Source organism: Rissa tridactyla, chromosome 1 (genome assembly GCF_028500815.1).
Source record: "Rissa tridactyla isolate bRisTri1 chromosome 1, bRisTri1.patW.cur.20221130, whole genome shotgun sequence".
Lineage (NCBI taxonomy): Eukaryota > Metazoa > Chordata > Aves > Charadriiformes > Laridae > Rissa > Rissa tridactyla.
Genome location: NC_071466.1, coordinates 148,495,548 through 148,514,880, shown reverse-complemented (window position 1 = coordinate 148,514,880; position 19,333 = coordinate 148,495,548). Strand labels below are relative to the sequence as shown.

The following is a 19,333-nucleotide window of genomic DNA, read 5'->3' as shown; positions in this document are numbered from 1 at the left end:
GGGAGACCCAGGAGTCTGCTGGCAGAGTTCAGCTGTGTAAATGCCTGTAGTTCATCAGCTTTGCTCTCATTAAAGAATTGCTGTGAAGTATTATAAAAGAGGGTGATCATAGGACACAAAAACCTTTTGACTAGTTTAAAAAATAAATGAAAAATCCATTACTGTTATAAAGATTTTTTCAGGTAGAAAATTATTAAAAGGGGCTTAGAGGTGACACTAGACAGCAAGTAATTGATCCACTTGCCTCTGTTGTGATGAGAAACAGGTTGAGCTAAGACGTTAAAGTTAAAACCAGGAGACAGTACCTAGACAGAGCAGATCTAAGACTCAAGAATCCTGTGTGCCTACACAAGTCATTTCACCCTCCTACAACTCAGAAACACCATTTGGGAAAAAAAGATTAGGAAAACACCCCTGTTTTGGAGGTCTAATGCATGGAAAGTATATGCCAGAACTATTCATTTTTCCTGGGGGGGTGGGCTGAGCGTCACACACCAGCTCTGAACCCAAGCCCGAGGAGAGCGTAGGCAGCTCCACTCGGTGAGTCAGAAGGCCTGGGATAACCAAGTGTGGTAGGTCAAGACATACATGTGGCCAAACCATGGGAGCAATGCAGGCACTTAAACTTAGGCATCTAGTGACATTTGAGTTGCCCTAGGTGACCTTAGTTGTTTTCTGAACATGTCTTGTCTGATTAGCATCCAGTATCCCTAGACACAGTGTTCAGAAGCCTCCTCCATCAGGGGACTGGAAACATGAAAGATATGCTATGTGGAGCAAGAGGGATGAAGCAGTATAATAAGCCTCTAGGACCCTGTTGCAGCCAGCCAAGCACTGTGTAGGTACTGCCCAGCTAAATACATTTTTTTTTTTTCTTCCTCAAATGGTTTTCTACCTTCTGAAATGCAGACGGCCTAAAAAATTCCTATTTTTCAGTTACACTACAGATCATTCAGATTATGTTCATATCTGTCATTGTTCCCTTTTCTAATGCAGGGCAAGAAGCTTAATTTGCCTTTGCAACAACTGTCTTTTTTTTTTTAAGGGGACAGGAGTTGTTACGATGTTTTATAAACAGGTTGAAGGCATACAGATAAATAGCATTGTGTGTCCTTAAGTGCTGAATGTTGTTATTGTCCTTGCTCTCAACTCACTTAAATTCACCTCATTGAGCTTTCTGCGTCTGTGCTCCTTGCTAGCCAGAACTCTGTGAGATAGCAGTCTAACTGTCCAGTGGTAGTATAAATGGGGTCAGATATGAAGCAACATTTGGCATCAAAATGCCAAAAAGAAAATATTGAAACTTGACTTAAAAATATTGAGAAGGTTTGAAGGAATAAAGAAAATACCCCCCCATCTCTTTTCCCCTTACTCTATTAATCTCAGAACAAAACCTTAAAATAAAAGCAGTGCTTCTTTTCTTCTTTGCTGTTATCCGCAAAACTCAGTGGGTCTTTCTGTCTGAACTAGACGTAAATATCAATGAAGAATGCACAGCAGCGACTGCAAATTCAGATACGTTTCCTTCTGAGCAATGTGAAGGAGCGATTTTTTCTCCATTACACACAAAGCATCACTCTCAACTTGCTGTGATTGTTGGGAAAAATCAGTAGGTTTTGAAGTGAGTCAAAATGATTTTTGTGGTTGACATTTTAAAATGCCTGGAGAGAGCTGTGTGGGCAGTTGGACGCACTCAGTTGTGTACCTTACTCGTGTTACTTTGCAAGGGGAATATTTGCATTATTTGTCTTTTGAACCTAACTTGGCCAACTAACTAGAACAGCTCCTTCCCCCCATCGATGCAGAATGATATCCTCTCCAGAGGGCAGTTCTCAGAGCCCAAACCAGGGCTCCTGGTATGAATCAAAGTCTAGAGGAACCTTTGACTGTAAAGGGAGTGAACCTACAATCCCTCTGCAGGAGGAGTCCAGAGCAGTAATGGTGGAATCAGTACTTAAAAATGCGAAAGCGATGTTGCGCTAAATTGGATTAGGACTACGATAACACTGTGGACATAACAGAAATGTGGTTACTATTGTTCGGGTGGGCTGAATTTGGTCGCCTTCCCTTTATCACCATTAGAAGGCTATGAAGGAAGCTTTGCAATGCACACATTATGGTATCCGAAGAGAAAATAAATAATTAAAATGGATCGTTGATTTTGACCCATGCCTCTTTCTGGTACCTCAGTGTGAAGGTTTACAATGCAATATATTTGCTTTAGTATTGCAGGCATTGCTCTGGCATCAGAACAACTTTTCAGATCAGTAAAACTTTGTATTTTACAAGAAGACCTTTCAGTGTTAAAACCTTTCTTTTCTCAGTTAGCCCCATTTCGTTTAAATTTCTTTTCAACAGAACAGCGGACTAATGATATTTCTTTACTTTAAGATGCTGCATGCAGGATTGCCCGAGCTAAACAGCATTCGGGATCTGAAGTATGTGTATGATAACCTCCGTCCTCAGGACTCAGACCTCCAGGCTACAAGCTATTTTACAAGGTAAAAGCAGAATATAATCCAGAAACGTTATCTCCTTCAGGCATGAAGCAAAACTGTCAAATTAAAAACGAAGAAACAACAACAAAAAAAGCGCACTTTTTCTGTTACGTTAAGAGGTTGTAATCAGTGAAATTACACAAAGGGATAATTGGTCTTCACATGTTTACTTTAAAAAAGTCCGTTCATTATGCATGTTATAACCAATCTCCTCAAATTTCTGGAAGAAACAGTTGTGCATTTGTGGTACACTTGTAAGAAGTTGCTTATTCAGTGCCTAGAGATTTCTCTGACTATGATAGTGAAACCATCCTGGCTTATTATCTAGTTAGCTTTCCTCTCTGCTTTTAAGTGCAGTGGCTACATGCAACAGGATTTGGACTGAATAAAGAGGTTCAACTTGTTAATGGACCGAGTGAGGACCTGGAATTTCTGCATTTTATTTCCTTTTCTGTTCTTTTTTTGGCCTTCTGTGTTTCCTCAGGCAAGTTACTTACCCTCTGTTAGCCATAGTTTCTCCATCTGCAGTATGGTACTGATTCTTGCTTTTAAGCACTTACCAGATCTATCACAGAGAAGCATTGTATGTACGTATAGGTATGTTTAAAGCTTGATTTGTGTTAGGATAATGAAACTTTTCACTTCTTTGTGATAATAACCGGGGATTATTGATGAGGACCTGCGAATGATGTGCACAAAATCAGTTTGAAACCCTCAGTCCTGATCCTTTCAGGTCAGAACACTGCATTACATATAATTCCAACTGCTGATGTGATGATGCTTTAGAAAGGCTAGTGGAGACTGTCTGGATTTGGAAACTCACCTTCCCATTCTAGGCACAGTATGAGAAAAAATGTCCCTCTCAGAGCCTGTCCTGGCAGAATCATTTCCAAAGTACAGTCTATGAATTCATGCACCCTGGACACCACATACCCATGCAAAGCAAGCTCCTCCTCTGGTGCAAGTGCAGGGCACATATCCATCCAGTTCACAGCACTGGACTCCTAGTGAAGGGCTCCTTTCAAATTCAGAGCCCTAAAGGACACTCCCGTAAGGCAGCACAGTTCTCTGCACCGCTGCAAACTGCAACAGCAATTCCCCCCTACCCTTCAGTACAGCCAGAGGGCACATTGCTGTGAATAAATTAGATGAAAGCTTGAACTGGAGCAGCTGAGCCAGTCTCATTACTATTACGGAGGCCCATATGAAGATTTTGGGCAATTTGTATTGTGTTGTTTATATGTCTCCTTTTCATGTATTAGAATTGGAAACTGAGGCAGCAGGTTTGGAGAAGACTGGAACAGAGACCTAGAGAGTTTAAGGAAGACCCTTCTTTGAAGAAAAAGAGAGGGACTTCTCCAAAAAACCCTATTGTTTCATTACTTTACAGACAGGAGAACACTGAGTTCCTTCTCCTTTAACACCTGTTTCTTCATACGCTTTCACTCTTGCCCCATAGCAAGATTGTTTTATTTTAAAATTTAATTACAGCTTCACATTTATGGTTAACTCCTACCTTATCCTTTCCTTTAAAATTTCACACGTTCCCAAATTACAGACTTCTATTTCCAGTTCAAATAGGAAACATGCAGTTTCTAATTAAATTGTTGAAATCTTGATTCTGTCAAATAGTTTGGGTGGCTGTGTCCGTCTCTCATGGGTAAAAAACCCAATTCATTAAATTAGTGAAAAAAGGCTAGGATATACATAACAAAAAGGGAAACGTGAGTCTTCAGAGTGAAAATTGCATTAGTGTCATGTAAAGCTCAGAGCTAGTGCCCAGTGCTCCTCTGGAGGTGGAAAGGATCAGTATGCTTTTCGGGTAGGACTAAGGTTATGGTTAGGGTTAATATCACTGCAGTCTTGCTTAGCTGGAAGATGAAGAATGAGGGGTGGGTTCAGGACAAAGCTGTAGCTCCACACTCTTTCTTGAAGGTGGGCAAGGTGTTTGTGGTGTTTGAAGGGTTAGGGTGAAGGAATGAGGGACCTCAGAGTGGATATTCACCTGCAGTCTCTCCTAGCCGAAACACGTAGAATAACAGCTGGCACTCGGAAGGAGATGTGGCTCCATACCATTGTGGAAGTAAGAATTGCTGGTGTGCTTTTTTGCCTTGTAGAGGTTCATATTAGGGTTAGGAAATCCTGTTCAGCCCAGAGAGACTATATGTAGGTCTTAGAGGCCAGCACGTCCTTCTTCCCATTAGATTTCTTGTTAGGGTTGATGTTAAGGACATGAAGGCCTTCAAAGTGGAAACGCCACTGAGGTCCTGCTTACCAACAAAATTAGCATCATGGTGCAGATCTGCACAGCGCTGTAGGCTCTGTTCTGTTGAAACTGTGTTTTCTGCTAAAATGTTTTTAGTGAAGTCCAGAGCTATTGTTCCAATTTCCTTTGAAATGGTGAAGTTATAACAAGATTTGTTATTGTCCATAGAGATCATTGTATCATGTAGAAAAGTCAGATATTGCTAGGGTGCATATCTTGTTCTTTAATACTCTTAGGGTGCATTTGTATTATATATGCTCATTTGCAGGAAGAAAGTCTCTTGTCATTAGCTCATGAATTTCCATGGATCTCATTTCTCTTGGAGCTTTTTTTTTTCTTTATTCTAATTTCTATTAATGTTTGAACATAATTTGTGTTAATTCAACACTTGTATTAAGTAATATTTCCACATGTTTAAACATGAGCTGAGCATCAGGGTTCATGTCTAGTGGTATTTTAACTTTGAAAAATGTGTTCAGGCACTTTTCAAAATAAAGACTTTGGGATGGCCTGATACCTGGTTTCATGCAGAACCTACCCCTCTGTATAAGCATTTTCCGACCTGCCCCCAGGAATGTTAATATATTGAGGTTTTTGTGAGCTTTGCATTACCTACATCATCTTTATTCCTGTGCTTCAGAAAAATTCTTCCCTACCTCCTTGTTACACAAAATGTCCGAGTGGGAAAAAAATCCACTTATGCACTTCTCCTAGTCACTCTGTAGCTTATTCTTGTATCTATTATTCAAGCTGTCCTTAGAAAGCCACGGAAAGTGAAAGTTTTGATTATTAGCACAACTTCCAGTAGCTCTCAGACGTTTCGCAATTTGTAGCTCCTTTTTCTCCCTAATTACTTCCAAAAGCACTTTATTGTTTTTAAGAAGTTCTTTTCTAGACAAGGAGTGTGGTCATTGGAATGTTAAGCGCTGCCAGCAGAAAGTTATTTCTTGTTCTAAGTACAAGGTAGTTATTGTAATCTTTCAGATTCGATCATATAATGTGTCTGCTGAAAACCCCAATCTTCTGCTAGTGGAAATGGGAGAACAGTATTTCTCTGTATTTCCGTAGAAATAGGTTGCTTTTAGCCATTGTCTGAGTTTGGCTTGAGCAATAATACTGACATTGCCTCTACTGTTCTTTAAAAACAACATGGAATGATGAACGATGTCACAAATATTCCTGGCAAAACAGTGTTAATTTGTTCTTTGCCGTCACCTTTTTAGCCAACAGAATAATGCCACCGGAGTCTGGACTGTAACGTGCTGACCCCTTTCAGGATCGTAAGGCGTTCTGTGTTTTGCCAAATTCCTTTGCTCTCAATCTTGATTTAAGACATGTTCAACAATCTGTGGTGTCGTTTGTGTGCTGTGTTCTTCTCACATTGGGTCAGTTCACTGCTCTGAGCTGATGAGCAGCAGTGTTAAGCCTCACAGCTTACAGCCTTCTGGAAGGTCACAGCCTCGGATCGTGGATAAACAATGCACCAGTTGAGAGTTAAACAAGAGTTTCTGTGTTTGCTTGTCAGTTCTGTGCACCTAGTGCCAAGTGAAACATTGCTGTCTCCCCAGCATCTGCCCTGAACTCAGTTTGATCCTTGAAACTCAATTTGATCCTTTCCCCTCCCTCCTTTCCTCTTCCCCGGACAACACAGTTTTACCAGAAACTGGAAACCGCCTTACCTCTGGATATAAATTTCCTCTTCAGAATACTGTCTTCAGATGTCAGTGTGGTGTCGCATGCTGCCTGACATTTTTAATGTGCCTGTAAAGGGACGTATATTTTAAATTATTTTTAAGGGATTAGAGTTAGCCTAATGCAATGAATGGAATTGATTTCAATTGATTGCGGTATGCAGTCCTACCCACTCATAGAAGCCCATGAATAAGAGATGCAGTGTGGATCTGATGACTACCAGCGAAGCACTGTTGCATATCTTCAGCAGCCTGATTGAGCGGGGTGCTGCTAGGGTCAGCTGCCATCTTTATTTATATATTAACAAAATCGGTTTTTAGGTACCTGTCACTGCCCAGGTCAAGCATATCCACTCTGAACGACAAATGCCAGCAGCTGCAAAACTGGACAATTCACAGTAACTCCTTTCATAATATGATGCTAATCTCAAACTGATCAGCTGATCCCTGTTTGTCAGGTGGCTGCAGATATTCCGGCTAGAAATCTCACAAACAACTGAAACACCAGTGAAAGCTGGTGACTTTTGGAAGGGCATAGGCAAAACTATGGTACTGAACTCCTCTCAGTGGTATTCAAGCAGTTTGTGAAGGTCGTAGTATATGTCCCTCAAAGGAACAGACTTCCTCCTTGAATTTATGTTGTTTGAGGCATTCATACTGTGGTTGAAGTGCTGGAGCGTGTCCAGAGGAGAGCTACCAGGCTGGTGAGGGGTCTGGAGACCAGGTCATATGAGGAGAGGCTGAGGGAGCTGGGCATGTTTAGCTTGGAGAAGAGGAGGCTGAGGGGAGACCTCATTGCCCTCTACAACTACCTGAAAGGAGGATGTAGAGAGGTGGGTGTTGGCCTCTTCTCCCAGGTGAATAATGACAGGACCAGAGGAAATGGTCTGAAGTTGTGGCAGGGGAGGTTTAGGTTAGATATCAGGAGGAATTACTGTACTGAAAGAGTGGTCAGGCACTGGAACAGCCTGCCCAGGGAGGTGGTTGAGTCACCATCCCTAGAGGTATTTAAGAAATGTCTAGATTTGGCACTTCAGGGCATGCTCTAGTGGCAGAGATTGTAGGTTGTTTGGTTGGACTCGATGATCTTAAGGGTCCTTTCCAACCATGAAGATTCTGTGATTCTGTGATAAACCCCACATGCCACCAGCTCAGGGGAGAGGAATGTCCTCTGTCCCAGGAGAGGCACATAGGAGGACTATTAGAGAAACCAGACTGGGAGGTGCGCTTCAGGAGAGCATGTGATGTGCTCAGACCATGGGATCAGAATTAGTCTGAAGTAAACCTGGATTTTTGAAGCCTAGCAAATTAAGGGGTAAAAAGAATATGATTATTGCCCGTATACTATCACAATTGTAAATAAGATACTAAACTGAAGCATTATCACTGCTGTACACAGAAAGAATATCAACTGTCCATTAATAATGTAGCTGAAAATTAGAAAAGGTCTGTCCCTGAAAGCAGTATTGTTCTGGAAAAGTCTATTAAGAGCTGTTGGGGGCATACTAGCCAACTTGTTTTAAAATGGAGCCTGGTAAATTCATGGATGGAAATGCTGGATATAAATGAAACACCATGTTCATTAACATCTGAGAATTCCATGAAAATAAATTTTGCTTATTAAACTCTAAATTATTTTAGACCTAGATGGAAATGAGAAGCAGGATCCCATCAAGAATGATAAAAAAATTTATTCTGAAGTTTGGGGTGAATAATTATTATTGTGTATAACAAGACTGAGACCTGGATAACTAATCAGTGATAATGAATGTATGTCCTCTTAAAAGGCTACAGAGAAAGGCTGGTGTGTCCAAAAAGATCTAAGCACCAGCCCTCAGAATACCTGTCCCATAAGAAATGTCTACTTCCTAAAAATCAAGGCACCAACTATCACTAGTCACTCCTGAAATTGTTAGCCAATCTTTTCATCCATCTCTGTTTACACAAGCAGTCAACCAGTCTGGGCATGTTTGACCTGATACTGTGACTTGACAGTTCTGTACAAAGACTGCGCGCCAAATCTGAAGTTCAAAGTCAGTTCAGCGGGTGGAAAGCGGAAAGTCATTATTAATTTTTCAATAGTCCTGGATATTTAACTCACTTCTCTGAGAAGTAGGTCAGACACCAATCTGTATGGTAAACGGATATTGTCATGTGGAAAAAAATAATTTTTCTGCCTGAAAACTGTGTGTTATCAGTATCGTGATTCACAATTAATTTGACTCTAGTTAATGACAGTTCCCTGTTTTCTTCTGATTAACCTGTGCTTTCGATGCCCTTCGTATAGGTCACTTCAGTTTTTCCCTCTATAGACCATTAGACACTAATTCTCTAGGCAGCTTGGGCTACCAGAGCTCTGAAATAACTCAGAAACTTTTTGCCATCTCTAAGAAGTAGTCAGCTTTAGGCACAGGCAAAGATGGTAATGGCCTAGGGAGCAAGAGGATCTCAGCAACAAATACCCTTGACCTTATCAGCTTCCTCACCTATGGCTAGACTTAATGTGGCTGTAGAGAAAAGAAGGTGTATGGGGATTTTGGAGAGTTCAAGGAGAAAGTTCCACCACTGATCCTTAGGATGAACTTTAAAAATGCTAACAGAAAGGGGAATCAGATGCCACAATGTGATAAACTGGGTCAGTGAACTAATCCATGCCAAAAATAAACTGCAAAATTAAAAAAGGTAAGGGTTTGTTGTACCTCACTGCTCCATACATAGTTAACAACCAGCTTTTGGGAGGCTGCGGGAAAGAGGGTTTCCTTAAGCCAGTTTGCCCTTGAAAGAAAGTGCAGAGAACCGTAACCAGAGCTGTTCTACCTTGCTGTGAAGACGCGTTCTGAGATGTCATCAGAATAGCAAAGAGGCCTTTTCAATTCTTTGTTGATAACATGACATAAGGTTTGCTTAATGTTTTCTATTCTACACAGGGGACTGCATACAGAGAAAACAGGATATTGAGAGAGGGCTAAAACAACTTATACTTCTGCTTTTATTTTATTTTAAATGTAATCATTTAAAATAACTCACAGAGAAAACCTGCAACAATGACAATAAAAGCCTCTGTTTAGGTTTAAAGTATATGATTAGCAATCTGAGTGTTAAAAGCATTTTAGAAGCTTAATGGACCCATGGAAAGAACAACAAGCCATTAAAATACTGAATTGTTTAAATAGTGGAATTCTGGTATCAGCTGTTCTGCTTAGTGATGATGTCTGAATTAATACTAGTTTGTAAGCAGAAGCCTGCTTTATGTGAATTAAAATGCACTGGTTTTAGCTACAAAGTTAATATGCCTCATAGTAATATTGCAAATTCCCTAACTGCTTTTCTATAATACGGCCCAGTTAACAGGTTCTATAACCTAAATCACGTCTCAGTGATTTAGGAAGTGTTTAAACTAGACATTAAATTAAATACATGCAAGTTAAAAAGAAAAAGTTCACCACAGATGCAACTTAATTAATCAGCACTGAATTGATTTTCTACTAATATTTTGAAATCAGATTTGTTTTCTTGTTTTCCATTTGAATGTTAATTTGTGTCATTTATTAAATAGTCTGTATGTATCTGTTTCTGGAGAATGTAATTAATAATTAAGATAATTGACTGAATCAATTCAGAGATACCTTAGTATGCCTAATTGGTGTATGATAAATTCACACAGTGTTTTGAATGAAATTTCAATTTTGGGGGGTGAGCTGGGGAGCTATGTGCAGGTAGAATGTTCTTTTTGGTATGGTTGCAACTATGAAGCTACACACTTTATCCAGAACATCTGAGATCATGAAAATTAGGCTAATACGATGAATGGAGTTGATTTCAATTGATTGCACTATGCAATCCAATCCACAGAAACCCATGAATAAGCATTTAATTTTAAATGACAGGTGAGGCATTTGCTCAGCTTTAAACAGGGAATGATGAAGGTGGTTAAGGGTATTGTCAGCCCTTGTAAGCTAGTTAGATGTAGTCCAAAACTAGAAGGAAAAAAAAAAAAGGAAAAAAAAAAAACCCTGACAATTTGGTAAAGGATTGCTGCCATATGGACTGAAACTAATGCGTAGTTGTCCTATAACATCAGAACCTATCTAGAATAGAGCTGTAGAAGTAAGCAGGGAAATAGAAAAAAAAAATTAGCATCACAAGTTAAATAGCTCTTAATCAGCAATTGAATTCAAGAGGGTAAGTATTTTCTAATGAGTACAGCATCTTACTCTTCAAAGACCAGTGATTATCTTGCAGTGTTATTTCTCAAGTCGAGTTCACTTTGATGTTAAAACACATTTTCAGTACATATCTACATGTGTATCTAGTTATTTTTTATCTATTGTGTCTTTTCTGATGAATGATCTTAAAATTCTAGGAAATCAGAAGTGTTCTGCCTCCCCTTGCACAAGGATGAGATGGAGAGAGATAGGGGGAGAAAATTTGTCTGTCTTTTTTTTCATCTTAAGCAGCTCCACAGGGATAGAGCTTTTAAGAATTGGGTAGAGGATTTAGCAACACATCATGCGCAGCTGAATTGCAAATTGGATGCAAGATCCTTGTGCAAACACATGTAAGCCCATGTGAGGTTAGTATAACCAAAAACAAAGTGCTAGGGCACTCTCCCCTAGCTGTTGAAAACATGTTGTTCTACCCTGTAATTCCTCAAAACAGACATGGAAATGTTCTGTCCATCTCTATTGTCCGAAAGCAAGCTGATGATATCCAGCTCGTGAAACTACCCCAGTGCAAGCCATGAGACAGGCTATGGCAAGAGCACTCCTTTAAACAGTGGAGCTGAGAGGCTGGATATGCTGTACTGCTGCAAACGGCAGTGACTGGTGTGTCTGGGGGTACGTGTTCATGTGAGGTTGGTTTTAGGATTTGGGGTTTTTTGGTTCCTGCATCCATGAAGGCAAGGATCAAGAAATGTAAACAAAGCAGATGCTTAAATAGCGCCTCTTCTGTTTGTTTGCTCTTCAGGAAGATAAAGGAAAGTTTGGAGTGCTTCCCTGTTAAACTCAATAACTTGATCCACACGCTCGTACAGATGTCAATGACAGGCTCTGCAAAGCCTCCAGCTCCAGAGACTGTCCCCCAAGAATGGATGATGCTGGATGCAGAGAAGTCAATCGCAAGAGCCACCATTTTGGGCTTCAACAAAAAGTCTGACTCCGTATGTATTATGTTCTTTGCTTGCCCTCCTTTACCTTGATCTTTAAGGACTCTTCTGTGAGTCTCCCTCCTCCTTTATAGAAGAAGTGCTTGTGCCACATTAAAAGGATCACAGGATGAACAGCAGTGCCATAAGCAATGAGCTACCAGAGAGAAAGAACACCAGGCAGACAGCCATTAGCAGGGAGCCATTAAGGAGAACAGTTCATGCCCTATAGTGAAAAATAAATCAAGAGCTAATTAAAGCATCCAGAAGGAAAGCATGGCATAAAATTAGGAAGCCTAATAGAAATCGGAGGCTGTTATATGATGCCTTAATGGTGCATTATTAGTTTTTCACACACTGTAGTGATCTTTCAGTGTTTGAGTTGTATGCAACCCAGGCAAGTTTCTCTTTCTGTGCAGCAAAGACTATAAATTACAAACTGAATTCTCTGGCACTTGGCACTACATTAAAGAAAGGTTTTTCTTTGTAAAAATCACCCTATATTTTCTCTTGTGCATTTTTTTTTTTTTTTGTAATGTGACTCTCTGATCATTTCACTTTTCTGCCTCTGCCCTTTCCCCAATACAGCTATATCTAGTCCAGGTGGTGCAAACCTGCAACGTGGTCACTTTTGTGGAAAAATCATTCGACCAGTTCTCAAAACTTCACAGACATCTCCAGAAGCAACTTCCATCACATGCCCTCCCAGAGTAAGGCAGCATATTAGCGATTGTTATTCTGCTGTTAAATGGTTCTCTCTGTGCACAGATAAAAATGTGAGAAAATGTATGGCAGACATATTTTTAGAAACACAAAGGCAATGCAACATATCCTATCAAGCCTTCTATTCAGCCCCAGAGGAGTCTGAATCATAGAGCATTGTGGCAATCTGACTTTTATATGTTTTATTGTTCTTTTTTTAATGGGAGAAGGGGGGAACAGCTTGGGCCTGACACAGCTATTCCTGAAATCAAAGGGTAAGTGATACTGACTTCATTAAAGGCACGATAGGGCCTTTTACAGTTTTTATTCTCTGCGTGATGCTGATCAAAACTCATAGCAAAATCCATATATTAAAGCAATATAGGATTGTTCACACTGGGTCAGAACAGAAACAAGCCAATCTCTGACACTGGCAGGCGAGATCAACCTTTTTACAAAAAGATGCGCATACTCCCCAGCTGAGAAATATGAAATGATCTTCTGTACTGTCCTGCCCCTAAAACTCAATACTTTGTGCCTGACATCATTCAGTTTAGTATCTCTTGAAAAACAGACTATCATTAGTTGCAGTAATTCTGAATATTATGTTTTTGAATATTTTTTTTAATATTATCTTATTTCTTCACGGTTTCCAGGGACAGTGAGTCCCATGGTTTATTTCTGTCTTGTGTGAAACAGCTTTGCCTCATGTAATGATTGTCCATGGCTTTGGTAATACAAGTGGAGTTATGTATTCTACAAGTATCATATACATTACACTGCACACACCACTGAGGACAAAGTAGTCCTCTCCTAAATAGTCATGCTGACTCACCTGATACAAGACCCTCTTCAAGCTCAACCTACAATAAAGCGTAAAGCTGCCCCAAAAGACCATCAGTTTACTTAAACCAAGCTGAGCTTCAAGTGGTATGCTTGAAAGGTAGAAAGGTCTTTGATGTTTGTCCTGAAGTACATAGCCACAAACAACGTGGGTTTGACTTCAAAATGAAAGTCCATGAATTTCAGATCCAAATTTGATACTCCCCCAAGCTTGTGAAAGGCATTCAGTTAAATGGCCTTAGATTATTAAATTCTAGAAATTCTCCTACCTGAGGGGATTTTACTTGACTCCAGTTTGACTCACTATGACTAGCTGACATGAACTGCTTAGCAGCAGTTGGAGAGAATTGGAATTTCACTAAATACTGAAAGTGCGTGAATTGTAGTTTTGATTTGGAGATATATGCACGCTAGCTATTAGGTTGTAAAATGAAATATTTAACAAGTACCTATTTATGATTTTTTTTCCTATGGTGAGGACAGCTCTTTGAAGGAAAATATATTTCTCTTTAGAAACGCATAGACCTCAGAAACTCTCCAGTGAATTTAAAAAATAGTACTAGCCATTTTTCAGATAAATCTACCTTTAATAAAATCCCTCACAACATTTTCATGGCAAAAGAGAGTTCCAGAACTCACAGAGGGTTAATCAGTGTATACTGAGGCTGTGACTAAGACCTCCAGAGCTTTATTGTCATAATTCAATCCCTGCAGTGACTGCATTAAAGTAATTAATTTTATGATGTTTCTTTATATGTTTGTTCTTTAATGCTGAAGTTTTGGGTTGTTTTCTAACAGAACTTTTTCATTTTGAGGCTTTTCATGTATTCCAGATTTTATTCTAATCATACAAAACCTAATTATTTCTTTATAGGAAGTTATCACTGAAACTGCCATACCATATCAGACCGTTAGTCTCTGTGTGTTACAAAGCTCAACTCTGGCCGATGCCAGCTGCTTCAAAGGAAGTAAAAAGCCTTGTTCCATAATGTAACCACAAAATCAGTTTGAAAGTGTATGATTTAAAAGTAAAATGTCTAATATTACTAAAATAATTGGAACTGCTAGCAGAAAGGACTTGGTTACCGCTTTGTATTGATTCCTGAAATTGTATATATTCATGTCTCATTAGGAGGAAATAATGCAATATGAGTCTACTTTATACAAGTACTAAATACTGGCTACATCACAAGGAACTAATGGCAAAAGCTCAGAGTTCTCGGCATCTGAAATCTTGCTATTGACATTTAAACATTCAGCCCATATTTAAAAGTCAAAGCGTAGCTGCCCCAAGCAAGCCCTTGCACTCTAGCACCTTCCCTCTTATTTGATTGCAGGCAGAGTATTAATTGTGGTTAATTACTGTTTTTTAAAAGGCCAAAAATCTTTTCACCCAACAAAGCATTTTGGCGGCATAATTTGTACACAGAATGTTCTTCAAGCTAATAAGTAGGAAATGGAATATGCAGGTTGTCTGCACGTGGCAGAAGTTTATATTTTTCTGATCTACTTAAGGTAGGTGCAAAGCTCAAAATTGGCTCGGGAAGTTACCCATTTCTAACACAGCTGTGTTCACAAGGGCAAAGTCAGTTTCAGCCATGGGCGCAATTCAGCAAAAGCATGAAGGCATTTTCAAGAAGTGTTCAGTACTACCACAAGGTTCATATTGTCCTTCACCGCAGCAGAGTTATTGGTGCCATCAGTCAGCAGTTTCGCTGTCCTCTGTTTTGCACTGTGCTTAGGATGCATCTTCTGAGGGCTTACATTTTACAGCCAGAGTCCTCTCTTTATGTTATATGGTCTAATTAATTTTAAGCTGCTTACAAACAGATCCTCCCTACCATCTCTTGAAAGAAGTCCTTTCTGTGCCATAGAGGAACCCACAGAGGAACTTTCATAGGCTGTCTATGTGTGCCAAATGACCTGAGCTCTATTTTTATCTATGCAGCTCGTATATGTCACGATCCTGGGTAATATCACTTCCCCCTCCCCATTATGTCCACTGCAGTTTCATGAGGCAAGAATCGCCTTTTACTATTCATTTGTACATTGCCTAACTGAGCCCTGATCTTTCAGTGCTATAGGCAGAAATAATCATAAGGTCGCACATACATATAATATGCTGCTATCGTCCTGCCCCCTTGCTGTTTTAATAGCAGGCTAAGTTGTACCAGTGCTGAGTTCTTCCTCAGAAGTGTTAAACAAGATGGGTAAAGATTTTTCCTCTCCTAAAAAGAATTAACAATATCTTATTAATCAGCATTATCTTCGTAAAAGGCCTTCTGTTACAAAACAAGCTTAAAAAAGCCCAACCCAACAGGTCTAATTGCAGTTCATAAAACCTAATTAAATTGAATCTCTTGGTAACAAAAACTGTGGCTTAACCATCTTCAGTCATTTTATTTTCGCTAGGTGAGACTGCTATTTGCCATTTTTACAGCTGGGTGATTTCCAACGCTGGCCGGTGTTCCTCTCTAGGGATGGGAATCCAGCGCTTCACGTGCTGCTATTTGGCTGGCCTTTGAAAAGCTGATGACATCTTATCACTGAGCTGTGGAATTGGGTAAAACCTGTCCAAAGTAGGATCTGACCAGCTGCCTTTCAAAAGGCGGGCCAAGCGTCTCTTTTCAGTGTAGTGCACTGCTAGGTGGCTCCTTACTCATTTGTCTGAAGCCTTCAGGTATCTCTTGAGAGCTAGTGGATAAAAAAGGTGGTACCAGAAAAACAGAGGTTTGTAAACAAGACACGGTTAACTTTTACAGCAGTGGTATAACATGAAATACAACCAGATCAAAACTTCTACCTTTCCATATCACATGCATTGGAGGACATAAAGCATAATATTAGTTATGAGTCCCAATATTATCAATCCGTATCACAACACCCATTACATGCAATTTAGCACTGATAACTTTGCTAATGCTCCTTCAACCTGAGAGAGAAACAGTCTTTGTCAGGGCAAAGTTGATATAAATTGATTATGTGTATTGTTAAAAATCTAACCTTTGGACTGATCTAATGTGTGTTGTCTCTAAAATGCAGAGGTGATTCAAGTAAAAAAAAAGTGGGGTTTTGACATTTTCAATCACCAAAGCATTTGAAAATTGACACGAGGCTGTTCTATGCATATATGGTTTATTTACTAAACTGAAGTGAAATTACTCTTAATAAAAATTCAGCAAGAACATTACTGTTATTATTGTTATTGCTTTTGTTGGGCTTGATTTTGTTATTGTGATGATCATTTGTTTTCATATATTATTTTTATTATACTAGCGCCTGAAATTACATATGGGATCAGGGACCTACTCTGAAAAACTTATCTACACTCTAAATAGCTGAGGTAAAAATGCAAGCAATGGTATAGTCATAAAATGTCACATTGTTGCTGTAAGGCTTTGGGATCCAATACTCTGTGGTAAGGGCTTGTGTAGCATGAGCCCTGGGCTGAGGTCAGAGATCTGTTGTGCTGTGCACAAAGGGCCAATTTTTACAGGTATTTAGATACCATAAAACTCAAGTAAGTGCCTTTTAGAGGTTTTTTAATTATTTTTTCAAAATTAATTATTTAGACAGAAAAAAGGGTACAGTATGAAATAAAGTATCAGCAAATTATTAGAATAACCAGAGTCAGAGGGTAAACAATCCTCTGGACACTGTACCCATCCCTTCCCCTACCTGCAAGACCTCTTAGAAAGTGTTAACTTTCTTCTGTTGAGTAGAGATGGAAATATTTTCAGTAAATACAGTACAAGAGTTATATTATGAATATTCTTCTTTTGCAGGTTTCCCCACTCGTGGGATTTACCTTTTACAGATCTTGAACATAAAAGAGTGAAGGATTTGAATCTCTATCTGAAGCAGCTATTAAGTGGATGCAGGAAAGTGGCTAATGTGAGTACTTGCAGTATTTACTTGATTTGCATATGACTCTTAGTAGCATTGTACCAAAAGATTCAGGAAGCTTTCCATGGCCTCATTTGGAACAAAAAAAATAATTACATAAATGACATGTCTTCTAACATGGCCGTTTGCAGATGAAACCGTTGTAGCATTCATCAGAACTTAAGACAAAAATAAGAACAGAGGCTGAAAAATAGTTTATTAGACCTGGCAGGGCATTTTTCAAAAAAACTTCTCTTTCTTTGCTGCCATGCAAAAGTAGTGATTCACTGAATTTTTGACAGCAAGGAGTAGGTTCTGAGGAATGTAATGCCTAAAAAAGGATTAAGTTTTGAAATATTGAAAAGCCTGATTTTGACAGTTTTTAAATGAAAAGTTCCATTCTTTCAGCCCAAAAATACTCTTAATTTCAAAATTGAGTTAACATGTAGAAGAAATTGTTTTGCAAACGTAAGACCAAAATCAGAATGTTTCAGTATTATCAGAATGGTACATTGTGTCCATTAAAACTGGTGTTTTCTCATTTTTTTTATTCATTATTGTTTTCTGAGATTTGATGTTCTCCACCCGTTTCAAAATGGAAAGCTGAAATGGTAACAAAAGCTGTCTCTTCATCGTCTGGCCCAGGACAAAGCTGTATGCACCTCAGCATCCTAAAAGCCGGGGCCAAGAGCAATTGAGAGGCCCCGTGCACCCTGGGAAAATGTCAAATCATTATGCTGCATGGCTTTGGAAGTTGAATGGTCAATCACTGATAGCAACACCAGGGTCTGAGATAACAGGGCATCTTCCAGCGACCAGCCATTGTCAGGAACAGACAGGCGGGAAAAAAACAGTGTTTTACATTTGATCCGAGGCTTACGTAGTGGCTAGTAAATTCAAGGGAGCCAAGGCGCGAGCTCGTGTGTTGACCCTGCTGTCTCATTGTTGGCACGGTCCCTAGCAGAGCTTGGGCCTCTGCCAGGTGATGTCCTGTCATGTCGCGTAGCCTCAGGACCATAGCGCAAACTGGGGCTGGTTTGGTTTAATAGAGTAGGCAGTTAGGATGCCAAAAGAGGGTGTGACAGGATGGTTTTTCTCTAAAATTTCAAACGTCTTGCAAGAGGAGAGGAATGTTTTGCTGCCTAACTATATAACTTTCCCAGCTGTGACTGTGTAACGGAGATTAAAGAGGAAATTGTCCATTTGTAAAACAAACAGGATTTTTCTTATTAATATGAATACAAATGCTGTGCTGTGAGTTGAAATCGAGAAGATTTCCAAAGAGGATAGATAATATGTGTCTCAAAGTTACGCTTAATTTGGTATAGACAGCTGACTTGGGTGCTTGGCTCCCTTGATTGACCTTGCCAAATAAACTGCACGAGTTGGGGTTAATTTTTGTGCAGTTTCTGTCACTCATGTTAGGGTTGTGAGTTTATTTTACATTAGCGCCTTTTGGTCACAGCTGAGGAAAAACTGATATAAGCCAGTGACCTAGAAATGAAGAGCTCTGTATCTTCTGCTCTGCTCTGGGCTGCTGTAAGGTACATGGATTTTCAATTTGGGCCAAGCACTGCTGTGTTGAAGCCTAATCTACAGTTGAAAAATTAGACTGCTTAAAGCCCTGGGATAATGATAAAAACATTTCCCGGTCATGCGCAGGAGCTCTCATCTCCCTCCTGCTCCATGGTCTGTGAATGGGCCAGTAACCAGCCAGAGCATGCTGCTTTGCAGTGGGCTTCCTGATGCCCTTCCTACTCTCTTTAAGGTCCTGCAGCACACGCCCATGGAGCTGGGTAAGTTCTTCCAGCACGTTGCTGCTGGGACACAACCACAAATAGGGTATTCAGAGGGAGCTGTGGACAGGCCTGCTTAGGGACATAGGTTGGTGTGGCTCTGAAGCAGCCCAGTAGGGCTGTTCAGACATGCTGGACTACACGGTTGCTTAAAATTGTTCCAGTCTGGTACAGCCTATAGTGCTGAACCATAGAATCATAGAATGTGTTGGGTTGGAAGGGACCTTTAAAGGTCATCTAGTCCAAACCCCCTGCAGTAAGCAGGGACATCTTCAACTAGATCAGGTTGCTCAGAGCCTCATCAAGCCTGGCCTTGAATGTCTCCATGAGGAGAAGGAAACAGTTTTGTGCCTAAGAGGGTTGCACAGCTATTGGTGTGCTGGACTCAGAGGGCACGATAATAAACGGAGTAACGAGCAGATTGTTTCCATCTGTAAAGTGCTGTTGCATGCGGGAAATCATCTTGCTTACTGCCATGCAGCTAACCTGCAATTCTGGATGATAAC

General features: G+C 39.9%; 1 protein-coding gene across 3 annotated transcripts in view; it reads left to right on the top strand.

The window, feature by feature from the left end:
* Positions 1-19,333, top strand: part of PIK3C2G (phosphatidylinositol-4-phosphate 3-kinase catalytic subunit type 2 gamma) — a 287,677-nt gene that overhangs the window by 229,009 nt on the left and 39,335 nt on the right. For all 3 annotated transcript variants that reach the window (XM_054225048.1, XM_054225029.1, XM_054225038.1), the window contains 4 exons: positions 2,392-2,501; positions 11,424-11,616; positions 12,190-12,311; positions 16,932-17,040. In XM_054225048.1, the coding sequence (XP_054081023.1) occupies positions 2,392-2,501; positions 11,424-11,616; positions 12,190-12,311; positions 16,932-17,040 (534 nt within the window). The remainder of the gene's footprint in view (positions 1-2,391; positions 2,502-11,423; positions 11,617-12,189; positions 12,312-16,931; positions 17,041-19,333) is intronic.